General features: G+C 37.5%; 1 protein-coding gene across 11 annotated transcripts in view; it reads right to left on the bottom strand.

Annotated features, from left to right (window-relative positions):
* The window catches only part of syt2a (synaptotagmin IIa), a 143,909-nt gene that overhangs the window by 35,860 nt on the left and 93,965 nt on the right, over positions 1–14,084 (bottom strand). For 9 of the 11 annotated variants that reach the window (XR_015523147.1, XR_015523148.1, XM_087306535.1 and 6 more), the window contains one exon: positions 6,827–6,987. Coding sequence is in view for 6 of the 11 variants with exons in the window: in XM_087306535.1 (XP_087162661.1) it covers positions 6,827–6,987 (161 nt within the window). In the remaining 5 variants the exon portion in view is untranslated. Of the gene's footprint in view, positions 1–424; positions 551–6,826; positions 6,988–11,646; positions 11,864–14,084 lie in introns of those variants that run through there. The other 2 variants (XM_087306540.1, XM_087306541.1) reach the window with 2 other exon arrangements.

Here is a 14,084-nt window from a genome sequence, read left to right as displayed (position 1 = left end):
TGCATTGGGCTTTGTCTCAAACGCTGCTTCACCTCATCCTGACATTCTCCTGCTTTCATTTACAGGTTCATTTCATTTTCATTTACAGGCAGAAACCCATATATGTTGGATTATTTGCATATACACTGAATAACTAGCCTATATGTTACATTTAAAGATCAGTCTGGGGAGTGATTAGACAGGTGGAGCAGCTTTTGAAGGACAAGTCACCAACCGTACCCTTTCAACATGCATGTTAGTGAGGAGGATTGGTGTTTCGGTGTCTCTTAATAAGCTAGGATGGAGTTTAAGTTCATAACCAAATGCACATCCATTTCTAAAGGGGCCATTCCTTCTACCCATTTAATTTTACCCCCGCTGGTGTTTATGTGGCATGTCAAACTGGTGGAATGCAACCCCCCCACCCCCCCACCCCCAAACCAACCCAAAGTAATTCCTCAAGCAACTTCAGCAGCTCTGCAAGACTCAAGAAGAAGCCAAAGATCTCATTCCCAGCCAGTTTTCATAGCCCAAAATCTGTCCTGAGGGGGCACTGCAAGCCATATCACACCTACCGTAAGACGACAGGTCCAGCACAGTCAAGATACACGGAGCATATATCAGACACAAAGCGGGAAGGACAGAGAGGTGAAGAAATGGAGAGAGAGGGAGAGATTGAACTCACAGAAGACAGAATCAAGTCGAGGAAATCAAGTAACACTTAATGGACACGTATCAAAAATGACACATTTTGGAATAGATTGACATGGGTAACATTGCATTTATAACACATTTACCTTGTGGAATTCGCAAAGGAGACCATATTGAGGCGCATTTGAGACATTTTTGAATCAATTCATAAATAACTAGTGACAAACTGAAGTTTGATTTAGTTTTAGGTTATGTCTGGAGGATTTTATGTAATTGTAATTTGTAATTTGTATTTATATGGCGCATTTATTGTGTATGGCTATACACCCAAAGCGCTTCACAATCATGAGGGGGGTCTCTTCTCACCACCACCAGTGTGCAGCATCCACTTGGATGATGCGACGGCTGCCACAGGACAACGGCGCCAGTGCGCTCACCACACACCAGCTATTGGTGGAGTGGAGAGACAGTGATAGAGCCAATTCGGTGGAAGGGGATGATTAGGAGGCCATGATCGTAAGGGCCGATAGAGGGACTTTGGCCAGGACACCGGGGTTACACCCCTGCTCTTTCACGAGAAGTGCCATGGGATTTTTAATGACCACAGAGAGTCAGGACCTCGGTTTAACGTCTCATCCGAAAGACGGCGCCCACTGACAGTGTAGTGTCCCCTTCACTTTTACTGGGGCATTAGGACTCACACAGACCACAGGTTGAGCGCCCCCTGCTGGCCTCACTAACACCACTTCCAACAGCAACCTAGTGTTCCCTAGTGGTCTCCCATCCAGGTACTGACCAGGCTCAGCCCTGCTTAGCTTCAGTGAGTAACCGGTCTTGGGCTGCAGGGTGACATGGCTCTGGCTTTTATATAAAACTATCCTGATTTTTATTTTTTGGTAACATAGCACAAATAAATATAATGTTGACTTAAAAAGAGACATAAAAATAATATACAAAGAATAGATTCTTAAAATACTTTAACAATTAAAAAATACTTTCTAAAATGTATGTTTTTTCAAATCATGTCTAACTGAAAAAGTCTTAAATTGTTTAAGATCAATTATAATATATTTGAGACTAGTTTTTAAACTGTTTTACATACTATAATCCTTTTGATTAATATTTTAAATTATTTGTTATGGTTAACTTGTCTTGAATATACATTTGTTTTATACACTCAACAGCCACTAGCCACTTCTCTTAGCCACTTTTTAACTTCTAATCAGCCAATCACATGGCATCAACTGCATTTAGGCATGTAGACATGGTCAAGATGATCTGCTTCAAACTGCTTTACTGGAAAAACCAGATTAAACCAGCCTAGGCTGGTTGGCTGGTTTTAGCTAGTCAACCAGGCTGGTTTTAGAGGGTTTTTGGCCATTTCCAGGCTGGTTTCCAGTCATTTCCCTTAAACCTGGCTGGTCAAGCTGGTTTTAGCTAGATTTAGCTGGTCATTTACCAGCCTGACCAACTAAGACCAGGCTGGAAATGGCGAAAACCCCTCTAAAACCAGCCTGGTCGACCAGCTAAAACCAGCCAATCAGCCTAGGCTGGTTTAAGCTGGACTTTTCAGCAGGGCAAGCATCAGAATGGGGAAGAAAGGTGATTTAAGTGACTTTTATGTGGCATAGTTGTTGTCAGACAGGGTGGTCTGAAGTATTTCAGAAACTGCTGATCAACTGGGATTTTAACAAACAACCATCTCTAGGGTTTACAGAGAATGATCAGAAAGAGAGAAAATATCCAGTGAACGGCAGTTCTGTGGGCGCAAATGCCTTGTTGATGCCAGAGGTCAGAGGAGAATGGCCAGACTGGTTTGAGCTGATAGAAAAGCAACAGTAACTCAAACAACCACTCGTTACAACCGAGGTCTGCAGAAGAGCATCTGTGAATGCACAACACATTCAACTTTGAGGTGGATAGGCTACAGCAGCAGAAGACCACATCAGGTGCCACTCCTGTCAGCTAAGAACAGGAATACAAGGCTACAACTTGTACAGGCTCACCAAAATTGGTCAATAGAAGATTGAAATGTTGCCTGGTCTGATGAGTCTTGATTTCTGCTGCAACATTGGAATGGGAGTCAGAATTTGGCATCAACAACATGAAAGCATGAACCCATCCTGTCTTGTATTAACGGTTCAGACTGGGGGTGAAATGGTGTGGGGGGTATTTTCTTGGCATACTTTGAGCCCAATAGTACCAATTGAGCATTGTGTCAATGCCACAGCCTACCTTAGTATTGTTGCCGACCATGTACATCCCTTTATGACCACAGTGCACCCTTCTTCTGATAGCTACTTCCAGTAGTATAATGCACTATATTATAAAGGGTGAATTATCTGAGAGTGGTTTCTTGAACATGACAATGAGTTCACTGTACTCAAATGGCCTTCAAAGTCACCAGATCTTAATCCAATAGAGCACCTTCGGGATGTGGTGGAATGGGAGATTAGCATCATGGATGTGCAGCCAACAAATATGCAACAACTGCATGATGCTATCATCTCTGAAGAATACTTCCAGTACCTTGTTTAATCTATGACGCAAAGGATTGAGTCAGTTCTGAAGGCAAAAGTGGGACCAACCTGGTACCTAATAAAGTGGCAGGTGAGTGTATGTTAAACATAAACAAAATGTAATGAATATTTTAGTTTAAAAAGTGTCTATTTAGTTTTATATAATTTCAGATTTAGTTATATATATATATATATATATATATATATATATATATATATATATATATATATATATATATATATATATATCAAGTTAATCAACTAAATAAATGAGAAATGTTTTATTTTCTTTTTCTCAGCTAACGTGTATTTTATTTATGTAAATAAAACAATTAATAATTAATCATGCATTTTCTTTTGGGAAATTTATTTTTATATAAATTAATATATTAATTTATTTTGGGAAATAAATTTATTTTATTCAAATATTTTCATTATTGTATTGAACTTAATGAGAAAAATTAGAAAAATACTTTCAATGATTCTGTTTGAGAAACATCATACTGGATCTTGCCTTTATACAAAAATCCAGAAGACAAATATGTTTATTATTTAGGAGACATTTAGAATTGAATAAGCTCTTACTACAGCCCCTGGTCTCCCATAAATAACAAGCCTGCCTTGATGGAGTTTGTGCACAACAAAGTTCCTCAAGATTATTTATATAGAAAATGATATATTAGGAAACGACAGGCAGAACTTTAACGATGGCCAAATGGAAATTAGCTTGTCACAATAGCAAACACACGGCACACAGCGGGATCTGACACAACACTGCAAATATAGCAAAACTCTTCAGCTATTCAGCTATTATATTTCCCACACAGAGATGAAAAAGATTTAGTGTTGCTGTGCAGTCGCTGGAAAATGTGTCATTTTTAACACAAAAGCACAAGAGATTAACAGCACATACATCTTTTCGGAAACCAAATTATACGAACGAGGCAAATGAAATGACGTGGCGGGAAATCTTTCATGTAGCTTTCCTGCTTTACAGGCAGCAAATGACGTATAACACTGAATATTTTATATTCCATGAATATTAAATGGCTAAAAAATCGTTCCAGCATACCAACCATCCATTTGCCTGACCTAGAAGCTATATTAAGAATATCTGCGATAGTAACACAGCCGTTTTTAAAACGGACAGCTTTGGTGTTTGAGATTGCTGAGTCGTTTAAATATATCACGAGCAAAAGCTTTAAACAAATAAAAGATTCAGATTAGACATGTAGCGAACCCTATTAAACTCATTAGCCACAGGCGGATATTAGGCAGTGGAAAAACTTTAATATATCTGTTCAGAGTCTAAGGAGTAGTTCACCCAAAACTAAAAACTGCCATTACTTTTTAATCCTTTGTAATTTTCAGAAAATGTGAGCTGTTAACTTTTGAGTTCACTCAATTGCATTTCAATACAATTGTGGATCTTGCCTATATGTGCAAGGTATATAACAGTACACAAAATGGTGGTTCAGTACAATTTCAGTTCAGCAGAGGGAAGAATGATACATAAAATCCTCCATTTTTCTTTTTTATTGAACCAATGTTTCCCAACCCTGTTCCTGGAGGCACACCAAGAGTACATATTTTGCTTGTCTCCCTTATCTGAGCCATTCAATTCAAGTTTGGGAGTCTCTTCAAATGTTCTGATGAGTTGATTCATGTGTGTTTGATTGAAGAGGTTGAATATATGTACTGTTGGTGCGCCTTCGGGAACAGAGTTGGAAAACACTGTGATTATTGACAAACTGTAGACACTGAATGACTTGAATGTAAATGTGTTTATAAACCGACGTCTTTCCATGGTTGAAACTTGATGTTCATATATGTTTATTTGGTGCTATAACTAGTAGTAAAATTAAGGTATGATGTGTTCACTTACACTTTGCAATCGCCTCTCTTTAGCAGCTTGTCCACTATCGGCTGATAGAGTTCTAAGAACAATCAGTTATGGTTACGGCTGTGTTCACAAGTGAGCCTGGTATGGTGTGGCAGGAGTACAAACCATTCTCGACCCGGATTTCTAGGCAGCCGTGCTGTTGGTATTAGAGTTTGTAACCACTTTTGTTGTAGCAATTTCAATTTTTTTTAGTTAATTGTCTGTGTTTATTTGTGCTATATTATTCGTGTTAGTTTGTGTCAAGTAAATATCAGATAAAAAAGTAGTCCCCAAAACAAAAATATTTAATCATTGCAACAAAGCAATGACTGGCGCATTTGTATTGCATTCCAAAGAGCCTAATTTTCAGCACCACAATGAAAATGAAACCATATTCGTTCTAACTGGCCCACGTTAACACTCAATGGAGAGGTTAAGCAAAGAAAATAATTGGCTTGGTAGTGGAAAAGCAGCATGCTCACACCAAATCCACAATAGTATGACAAAAATCTCATATCATGATATGTCATCTCATATGCTAATATATATCACGATAAAGTACCATTTGTGTAAATATGATCAAATAATAGTTCATATATATATATATTTATTTATTTATTTTTTTTTTTGAACACATGTAAAACACTTTCATTCTTCTTCTTTTTTTTTTTTTTTACATATTAAAGTATATACTTAAAAATATTTGTTTCATATTTCCTAGTTCTTATATTTCATTGTTCTTTGGAACTTCAGGCCTAATGTTTGATTAATGTAGAAATCTAAAATAAATATTAATGAAATATTAAACCCTTCACAAAAGCTAATTATTCCTAATTAGAAAACAATATTACTTAATTAAATGAAAATGTATTTTTTCAACACTGCTTTTTTTTCTTACAGTGCTGTTATTCAAGTTTCTGTCTGCATCCCCATAATGACATGTAATATTGCATTCATAAAAATTATAATAAAAAAGTAATACTTTAAACAATCTATTTTGAGACACCATGACATAAACAATAGAGCATAATATAAAACAACAGACTTTTTTGTGCATACCATATACAGTTGAAGTCAGAATTATTAGCCTCCTTGAATTATTAGCCCCCCTGTTTATTTTCTTCACCAATTTCTGTTTAACAGAGAGATTTTTTCAACACATTTATAAACATAAAAGTTTTAATAACTCATCTCTAATAACTGATATATTTAATCTTTTCCATGATGACAGTAAAAAATATTTGACTAGATATTTTTAAGACACTTCTATATAGTGGCATTTAAAGGCTTAACTTGGTTAATTAGGTTAACTAGGCAGGTTAGGTTAATGAGGGAAGTTATTGTATAATAATCTGAAAAAAAAAAAAGCTTAAAGGGGATAATAATTTTGTCCTTAAAATGGTGTTTAAAAATGAATAACTGATTTTATTCTAGCAGGAATAAAACAATTAAGACTTTCTCCACAAGAAAAAACATTATCAGACATGCTGTGAAAATTTCCTTGCTCTGTTAAACATCATTTGGAAAATGTTTGAAAAGGAAAACAAATTCAAAGAGGGGCTAATAAATCTGATTTCAACTTTATATTGTCATATTGCATAGCCTTACTGCATACCAAATCAAATGACCCACACTATTTTTTAATACAAATTTGTGTACTGTTACTCCCCATTTTATGCTCTATAACCATTTTGCATCTCACATCTCTGAAACATCAAATATTACCTATTATGATACAGTTTTCATTTTTGGGGTGAACAATCTTAATAAAATTGAAGGTGTTGGGTGTTCATACCTCTCCTCCCTTCATGTTCTTCATTCCCATGTCACCTTTGCCTTTCTTTCCCTTCTTGCCTTTTTTCTTCTTTAGGCAGGTCTTTTTTACGATGCAGAAACAGCATGTAAGAATGAGGACCACAGCAACGATAGCAATGGCGATGATAGCCCAGGGAGGAACTGAAAGTGAGAGAAACACAGACAAAGATGGAGCATCAAGGTGTGGAAATATACATTTAGACTATCATGGCCATTAAGAAAGCTAAGTCTTAATTATTAGCCCTAGATCAATATATAGAAGAGGAAATTAGATCTGCTTGTCATAGCCACTTCAGTTATGCTCTGGAAACAGTGAGACAAAAGTTGTGTCCCGAATGAGATGCTGTGAATTTGACACTTTAAAGGCGGATTTATACTTCAGCGTCAAACGCCGGCGTATGCTACGGCGCTGACGCATAGCCCTTCGCCGTGGCCGTCGGCGTTGCTGACGTGCACCTCTCAAAAAATGTAACTACACGTCGGAATGATGCGTAGCGCAAGCTCTGTGATTGGTCGGCTTGGTGGCGCTGACGAGTCGGGGCGGGACCGAGAGCCGCGCGAATGGCGCGAGCGATTGTTTCAATAATATCCAGCTGCAGGCCCGCAGAACCACACACGTTTTAGGCACACACAATCTAGGACACACAATCTAGGCAAACCTTATATGGTTATGACGGATGTTAAAGTTATAACGTCTTTTTGGACATCGTCATCGATATATTTATATATGATTAATAAATATTGTACACAATAAACAATAGTGTTTACTTTTATTTTATTTCACAAATATTGCGATTGAGACAGCCGAATGGGGAGCATTGTTTCCACTCGCCATTCAATATAATAGAGTGAACAGTTTTTAATCAGTCATTATAGCTGATCAGTCATTATTATCTGACAATAATATGGCAGATACTCGTTTGCTGGCCTTGCTGAATGATCTCATTTGGACAGGTTTAATTTATATAATGGATTAATTTATGGTGAAGGAAATAATAGCAAGTTAATATAGGCAATAATACATTATATGTAATAAAAATCTTTTTACATGTAACAAATGTATAACACTATATTAATATTTTACTCAAGCGATTTAATAGTGTTTATAAACTAATATATTAGCTATTTGATGATTGTTAACACACACACACACACATACATATATTTATATATATATATATATATATATATATATATATATATATATATATATATATATATATATATATATATATATATATAACAGCTTTAACAGTGACAGTTTAGTAAAATATAGTAGTTTATATATAAACTTATAATTATAATCAGTTAAGAAAATCAGTTTATAACTATATATATTGATTAAATGGTTAACTATAGTAGGCTAATTTATTTTAAAGTGACATATTATTGTTTGCTTTTTATACCAAGAATGATAATATTAAGAGCTTGAATTAGTTTATTACACTTGATCCAACAATTAGACGGTCTATTATGTTTTCTTTGTGTATATGGACACATGAATAAAGTCATAAGTTTCTTTAACCAATTATTTTTATTTACATAATTTAAGTTCAAAAACTGCAGAGATGTTAAAATGATCGTTACGATATAATAATAATAATGACTGAAATGGGAAACCATATTTGTGAAATTCAATAGATGGCGATAATGCTAAACAGTAAGTTACCATATATGGTTTGCCTAGATTGTGTGTCCTAGATTGTGTGTGCCTCAAACGTGTGTGGTTCTGCAGGCCTGCAGCTGGATATATCTCGATTGTTTATAAGTGTGGAGTCCCGTGAAGGAGCTCCGGATGGAAAGTTTTGTTTTGTGTTTACCTCATAGTTAAAGTTGTTGCACGTCCGCCGTTTCCTGCCTCAAAATGAGCGAGTTTGAGTCACTTCTACAACCAGGAAGTGTTCAGGAAACGCAAAACAGAAGCGAAGAAACTCGACACAGAGCAACATTTACACCTCACTGCCAACTAGTGTTTCGGAAGTGTTAATGCAGACCAACAGAGACAGCGCGCAGAAGTATAAATGCACAGCTACGCGCGTTGCATGCGCCGTGGGTTACGCCGGTCACTTGACGCAGAAGTATAAACCAGGCTTTAGACTCGGCACTTATATGCTCAAACTTCTTTTTTACAAATAAAAAATTCAAGACAACATTTAATTGTTGCTAAATTAGTGAAATAAATCACTAAACTAACACATAGTACATAACACATAGTCAAAAGTACAACTGCATTTGTCATTAGGAGGTGCCCTAATCATCTCTTTAGGAGAGTTTTAAGTGTACAACCTAAAACAAAATCCTACCTCAGCAACCTCCCTCTCCACTACATGAGCAAATCTGCAACCATTAGACATTACACACTGCTTTTTATTGGTTGAATAATTTGGCCTAAAGGTTAGAGAGTTGGACATGATTGAAAGGTTGCAAGTTCGACCCCCGGCACCAACAACGATTGTAGATGGGAATGAATAGCCAGCACTCTACCCTTGATACTATGGCTGATGTAAGTCCCTTGAGTAAGGCACTGATCCTCCAACTGCTGCAATGGCTGTCCACTGCTCTGGGGCCTCATGTATCAACGTTGCGTACGCACAAAAACTTTGCGTACGCCAGGTTTCACGCTCAGAATGGCTCACGTTTGGATTTACTAACAATGAACTGAACGTGGGAATGTGCGCAGCTTCACGGCAGCTTTTTGGCAGGCGTACGCACATTTTTTGTGCGTGTCTGTTTTATTTCCATTGGCGACTCCTAGAGGCAGTTGTGTTAAATTCCTCTCTACAAAGTGTCTGAGCCTTGCAATGGCAGCTGTATGAGACGTGTTCATCTAGCAGGTAAATAAGGTTTCCATACCATACAGTTGACCAGCTAAACATTAAAGCACAATTTGCAGCAGTCGCCTGTTTTCCCAATGTAATCTGAGCTATCTACTGCACGCACATTGCTATAAAGACACTAATTTAAGATGAATTTGCATGCGTGAATCAGAAACATTTCCATTCAATAAATGTGCAAATAAAATATGATGCTTATTGATATGAACTTATTGATGATTCCTACTTGTCTTTCTCGTGATAAATAGTTGGCAAAATCTGATATGTAGCGGGGAAAAAAAAGAAGAAAGAGTTCAGACGCTGGATTCGAGCCGAGTTCATGCTCGAACGTGTCAAAACATGACCACATGCGTCTTACGAGCGCGCCACTGAGACTATTAAGAGTGCTGCAACATTTTACAGATATAAACCAGATTATTTATTTTTTTAATGCACTCAGTGCGATGTTCAGACCCAACTGTGTTAACCGTATCAGCTAAACTCTCCCACTCTATTTTTTTCTTTTGTTGTTAATTCCGGAGAACAAACTTGCAAATAACACCGCTTTTCTCTGGTCTACCTCCGAAAGCAGCACCTCCATTTCACATTCTGTTCAAAGTTTCTCTTTTTGCTTGCTTTTGCCTTTGCTTTTTCGTTGGGTTTTGCCATTAGCATAGTCATTAGCATATTCATACGGGGGAGGAGGCAGGGAGGGGTTTTGTGCTCGTGCATGTTGCGCTCAGTTTCACGTTCATTCGGATGTACAAAAGAATATGCGTGAGATTCGGCGTACGCAGTGTTTCATACATCTGAATTTTTTTCTGCGTACGCACATTTACAGCTTTGTGCGTACGCAATGTTTTAGTAAGATTTCCACACAAGTCTTAGTACATGAGGCCCCTGGTCTTTCACTTTCAGTTTTACTTTCATTTAATAATGTATCAGTATGCAATTTGTGATGCACAACAAAATTTAAACTGACTTGACAAAGACAAGGTTTGCAGAAATTCTGAATAGTGTTCAATAGCAACATGAGAATGTAAGGTCAGTCACTTTTTCTGTTGGTTGTTGTTGGTTTGTTTATATGGCTGCCGTTTGTGAGGGGCTGACACTAAAACTGTAAGAACGAAACATTGTTCTTTAGATAAGAAGTTACACCAGTAACTCTCAGAGGTCATTAAAATCTCCTGGGACTCACCATAAAGAGTAGGGGTGTTCCCTTAGACAAAATCCTCCCATTTGCCCTTATCCTAATAATCCCCATCTATTGGATTGACTCTAACATCGTCTCGCCTCTTCACTTATAGCTGGTGTGTGGTGAGTGAACTGGTACCTTTGCTCTGTGACTATCGTCACACTATACATGTGGATGAGGCACATTGATGGTGGGTGAGGAGAGACGTACTGATATGACTTGTTCTGTGTTTAAGTGTAGAGTAGTAGATAGTGCTTGGGGAACAGTGCTCTAGGGTAAGTGGTTTCTGTAGTACATTTGTATGGTGGTACAGTTGCTTTCTAGTGTCAGTGTTGCAATTTTACTGTAGGTGTAATCTATGAGTTCAGTTAGAAAGTATCTAAATTTTACTAGGACCTGGGGCCTCATGTATCAACGCTGCGTACGCACAAAAACTTTGCGTACGCCAGGTTTCATGCTCAGAATTGCTCACGTTTGGATTTACTAACAATGAACTGAATGTGGGAATGTGCGCAGGTTCACGGCAGCTTTCTGGCAGGCGTACGCACATTTTTTGTGCGTGTCTGTTTTATTTCCATTGGCGACTCCTAGAGGCAGTTGTGTTAAATTCTTCTCTACAAAGTGTCTGATCCTTGCAATGGCAGCTGTATGAGACGGGTTTATATAGTAGGTATGTAAGATTTCCATACCATACAGTTGACCAGCTAAACATTAAAGCACAATTTGCAACGGTCGCCTGTTTTCCCAATGTAATCTGAGCGATCTACTGCACACACATTGCTATAGAGACACTATCTGAAGATGAATTTGTATGCGTGAATCAGAAACATTTACATTCAATAAATGTGCAAATAAAATATGATGCACAAACTTATTGATGATTCCTACTTGTCTTTCTCTTGATAAATAGTGGGCAAAATCTGATATGTAGCGAGGAAAAAAAAGAAAGAATTCATTAGACGCTGGATTCGAGCCGAGTTTATGCTCGAACATGTCAGTACATGATCACATGCTTCTTATGAGGTGCGCCACTGAGACTGCTAAGGGTACTGCAACATTTTTCAGTCATACATCACACTATTTCTTTTTTAAATGCACTCAGTGCGATGTTCAGACCCAACTGTGTTAACCGTATCAGCTAAACTCTCCCACTCTATTTTTTTCTTTTGTTGTTAATTCCGGAGAACAAACTTGCAAATAACACCGCTTTTCTCTGGTCTACCTCCGAAAGCAGCACCTCCATTTCACATTCTGTTCAAAGTTTCTCTTTTTGCTTGATTTTGCCATTGCTTTTTCGTTGGGTTTTGCCATTAGCATAGTCATTAGCATATTCATACGGGGGAGGAGGCAGGGAGGGGTTTTGTGCTCGTGCATGTTGCGCTCAGTTTCACGTACATTCAGATGTACAAAAGAATATGCGTGAGATTCGGCGTACGCAGTGTTTCATACATCTGAATTTTTTTCTGCGTACGCACATTTACAGCTTTGTGCGTACGCAATGTTTTAGTAAGATTTCCACGCAAGTCTTCGTACATGAGGCCCCTGGAGTTCCTAGTATCAAAATATCTTTGTGATAATTATGTATTCATTAAGATCTTATTTAGTTGGTTATGTTGTGAGGTTTGGAGCTGAACTTAACAGAATGGTGGATCTAATTTTGGAGATATGTCCTGTGGTCTGATGGAGCTAAGATTGAACTGTTTGGCTATAATGACCAGTGTTACATTTGGATGACAAAGGGGAAAGCATACAAGCCTAGGAACATCATCCCAACTGTGCAGTATGGGGGTGGCAGCATCATGTTGCGTGGCTGTTTTGCTGCAGGAGGGACTGGTCCACTTCACAGCTTAAATGGCATTATGAAGAAAGAACATTATGTAGAAATACTAAAGCAACATCTCAAACATCAGCCAGGAAATTAAAACTTGGCCACAAATGGGTCTTCCAAACAGACCATGGTTCAAGCATACTGCCAAATTAGTTAAAATGTGCTTTAAGGACAATAGAGTGAATATTTTGGCCATCACAAAGCCCTGATCTCAATCCTATAGAAAATTTGTCGGTAGAGTTGAAAAAGCTTGTGTGAGCAAGACACCAACAAATCTGACTCAGTTACACCAATTCTGTAAGGAGGAATGTGTCAAAATTATTTTAAACTATTGTGAGAAGCTTGTGGAAGGATACCCAAAACATTTGACCAAAGGTATAGAGTTTAGAAGCAAAGCTAAAAAAATACCAAGGAAATATATGTAAACTTTTGATTGTCTAGACATTAATAAAACATTTTCTAAAATAAATAAATAAAATTCTCTCATTATTCTGGCATTTAGCAAATGTAAATGATTTAGGTAATCCTAACGGACCTAAAATAGTCAACGTTTAGTATGAATTACCATCACACATTTAAAAAAAAAAAAAAATTGGTTATGTTCCCTTTTTTAGAGTGTATGTAAACTTCTATTTATTTTTCTATTTACGTGTTATGTTGCTTTGGATGATTCCTAGGCCATTTCTAGGCGGTATCTGACCCTTTAGGGTTTTTAACCCTGCTCTCTGTCCTTAAAAGTTTACTTCCAATCTGCTTCAGTGTCACTGTCCTTATGATTTCTTATGACCTAAAAGAGTGTGATTAGCTGCTTCAGATGTGCTTCATAAGACTGTGAGTTAAACTCGACAGCAGAAGTCACACAACACACCTGCCTGGACATTTCAAATACAAAGTAAGACCCTGATTAGCTGGTTCAGATGTTTTTGGTTAGGTTTGGAGATAAAATCTGCATGACACCAGCCCTCCAGGATCAAATGTGGAGACCCTTACTTTAAAAGACAGTGGCTTCCCGGATACAAGGTTGAGACCTCTGTTCTAGCATATTGTAGTTTTGAATAGTGCTACTAGGTAGTGCCTAAGATGTTTGATGGTCGCTTGGGAATTGCAAGTCTATTCTGATATGTTTCAATAGAGTTGCTAAGTTGTTCTGGTTCAAGGCCACTGTCAAGTGATTTCTTCATTGTACTGTTTGTTTTAGAAGCCATTTTAGGTGGTGTTGTAGGGCGTTGATAAATGCTAAGATGTTTTTGAGAGGAGCTAAGGGATTGCTAATGTGTTTCGAGTTGTTGCTATGCAGTTGTTAGGTTCCTCTGAACAGTGTCAAGGTCATTGCTCTGCAGTCACTAGGGTGTTGAGGTTTTGCTTTAAATTGTTGCAAGGGCTTTGCTAGGATGACTCTCTG

The sequence above is a fragment of the Danio rerio genome, chromosome 23 (genome assembly GCF_052040795.2).
Source record: "Danio rerio strain M-AB ecotype USA chromosome 23, GRCz13ab, whole genome shotgun sequence".
In the NCBI taxonomy this organism is placed as follows: domain Eukaryota; kingdom Metazoa; phylum Chordata; class Actinopteri; order Cypriniformes; family Danionidae; genus Danio; species Danio rerio.
Note: the sequence above shows the minus strand (reverse complement) of the source record. Positions and strands in the feature narration are given on the sequence as shown.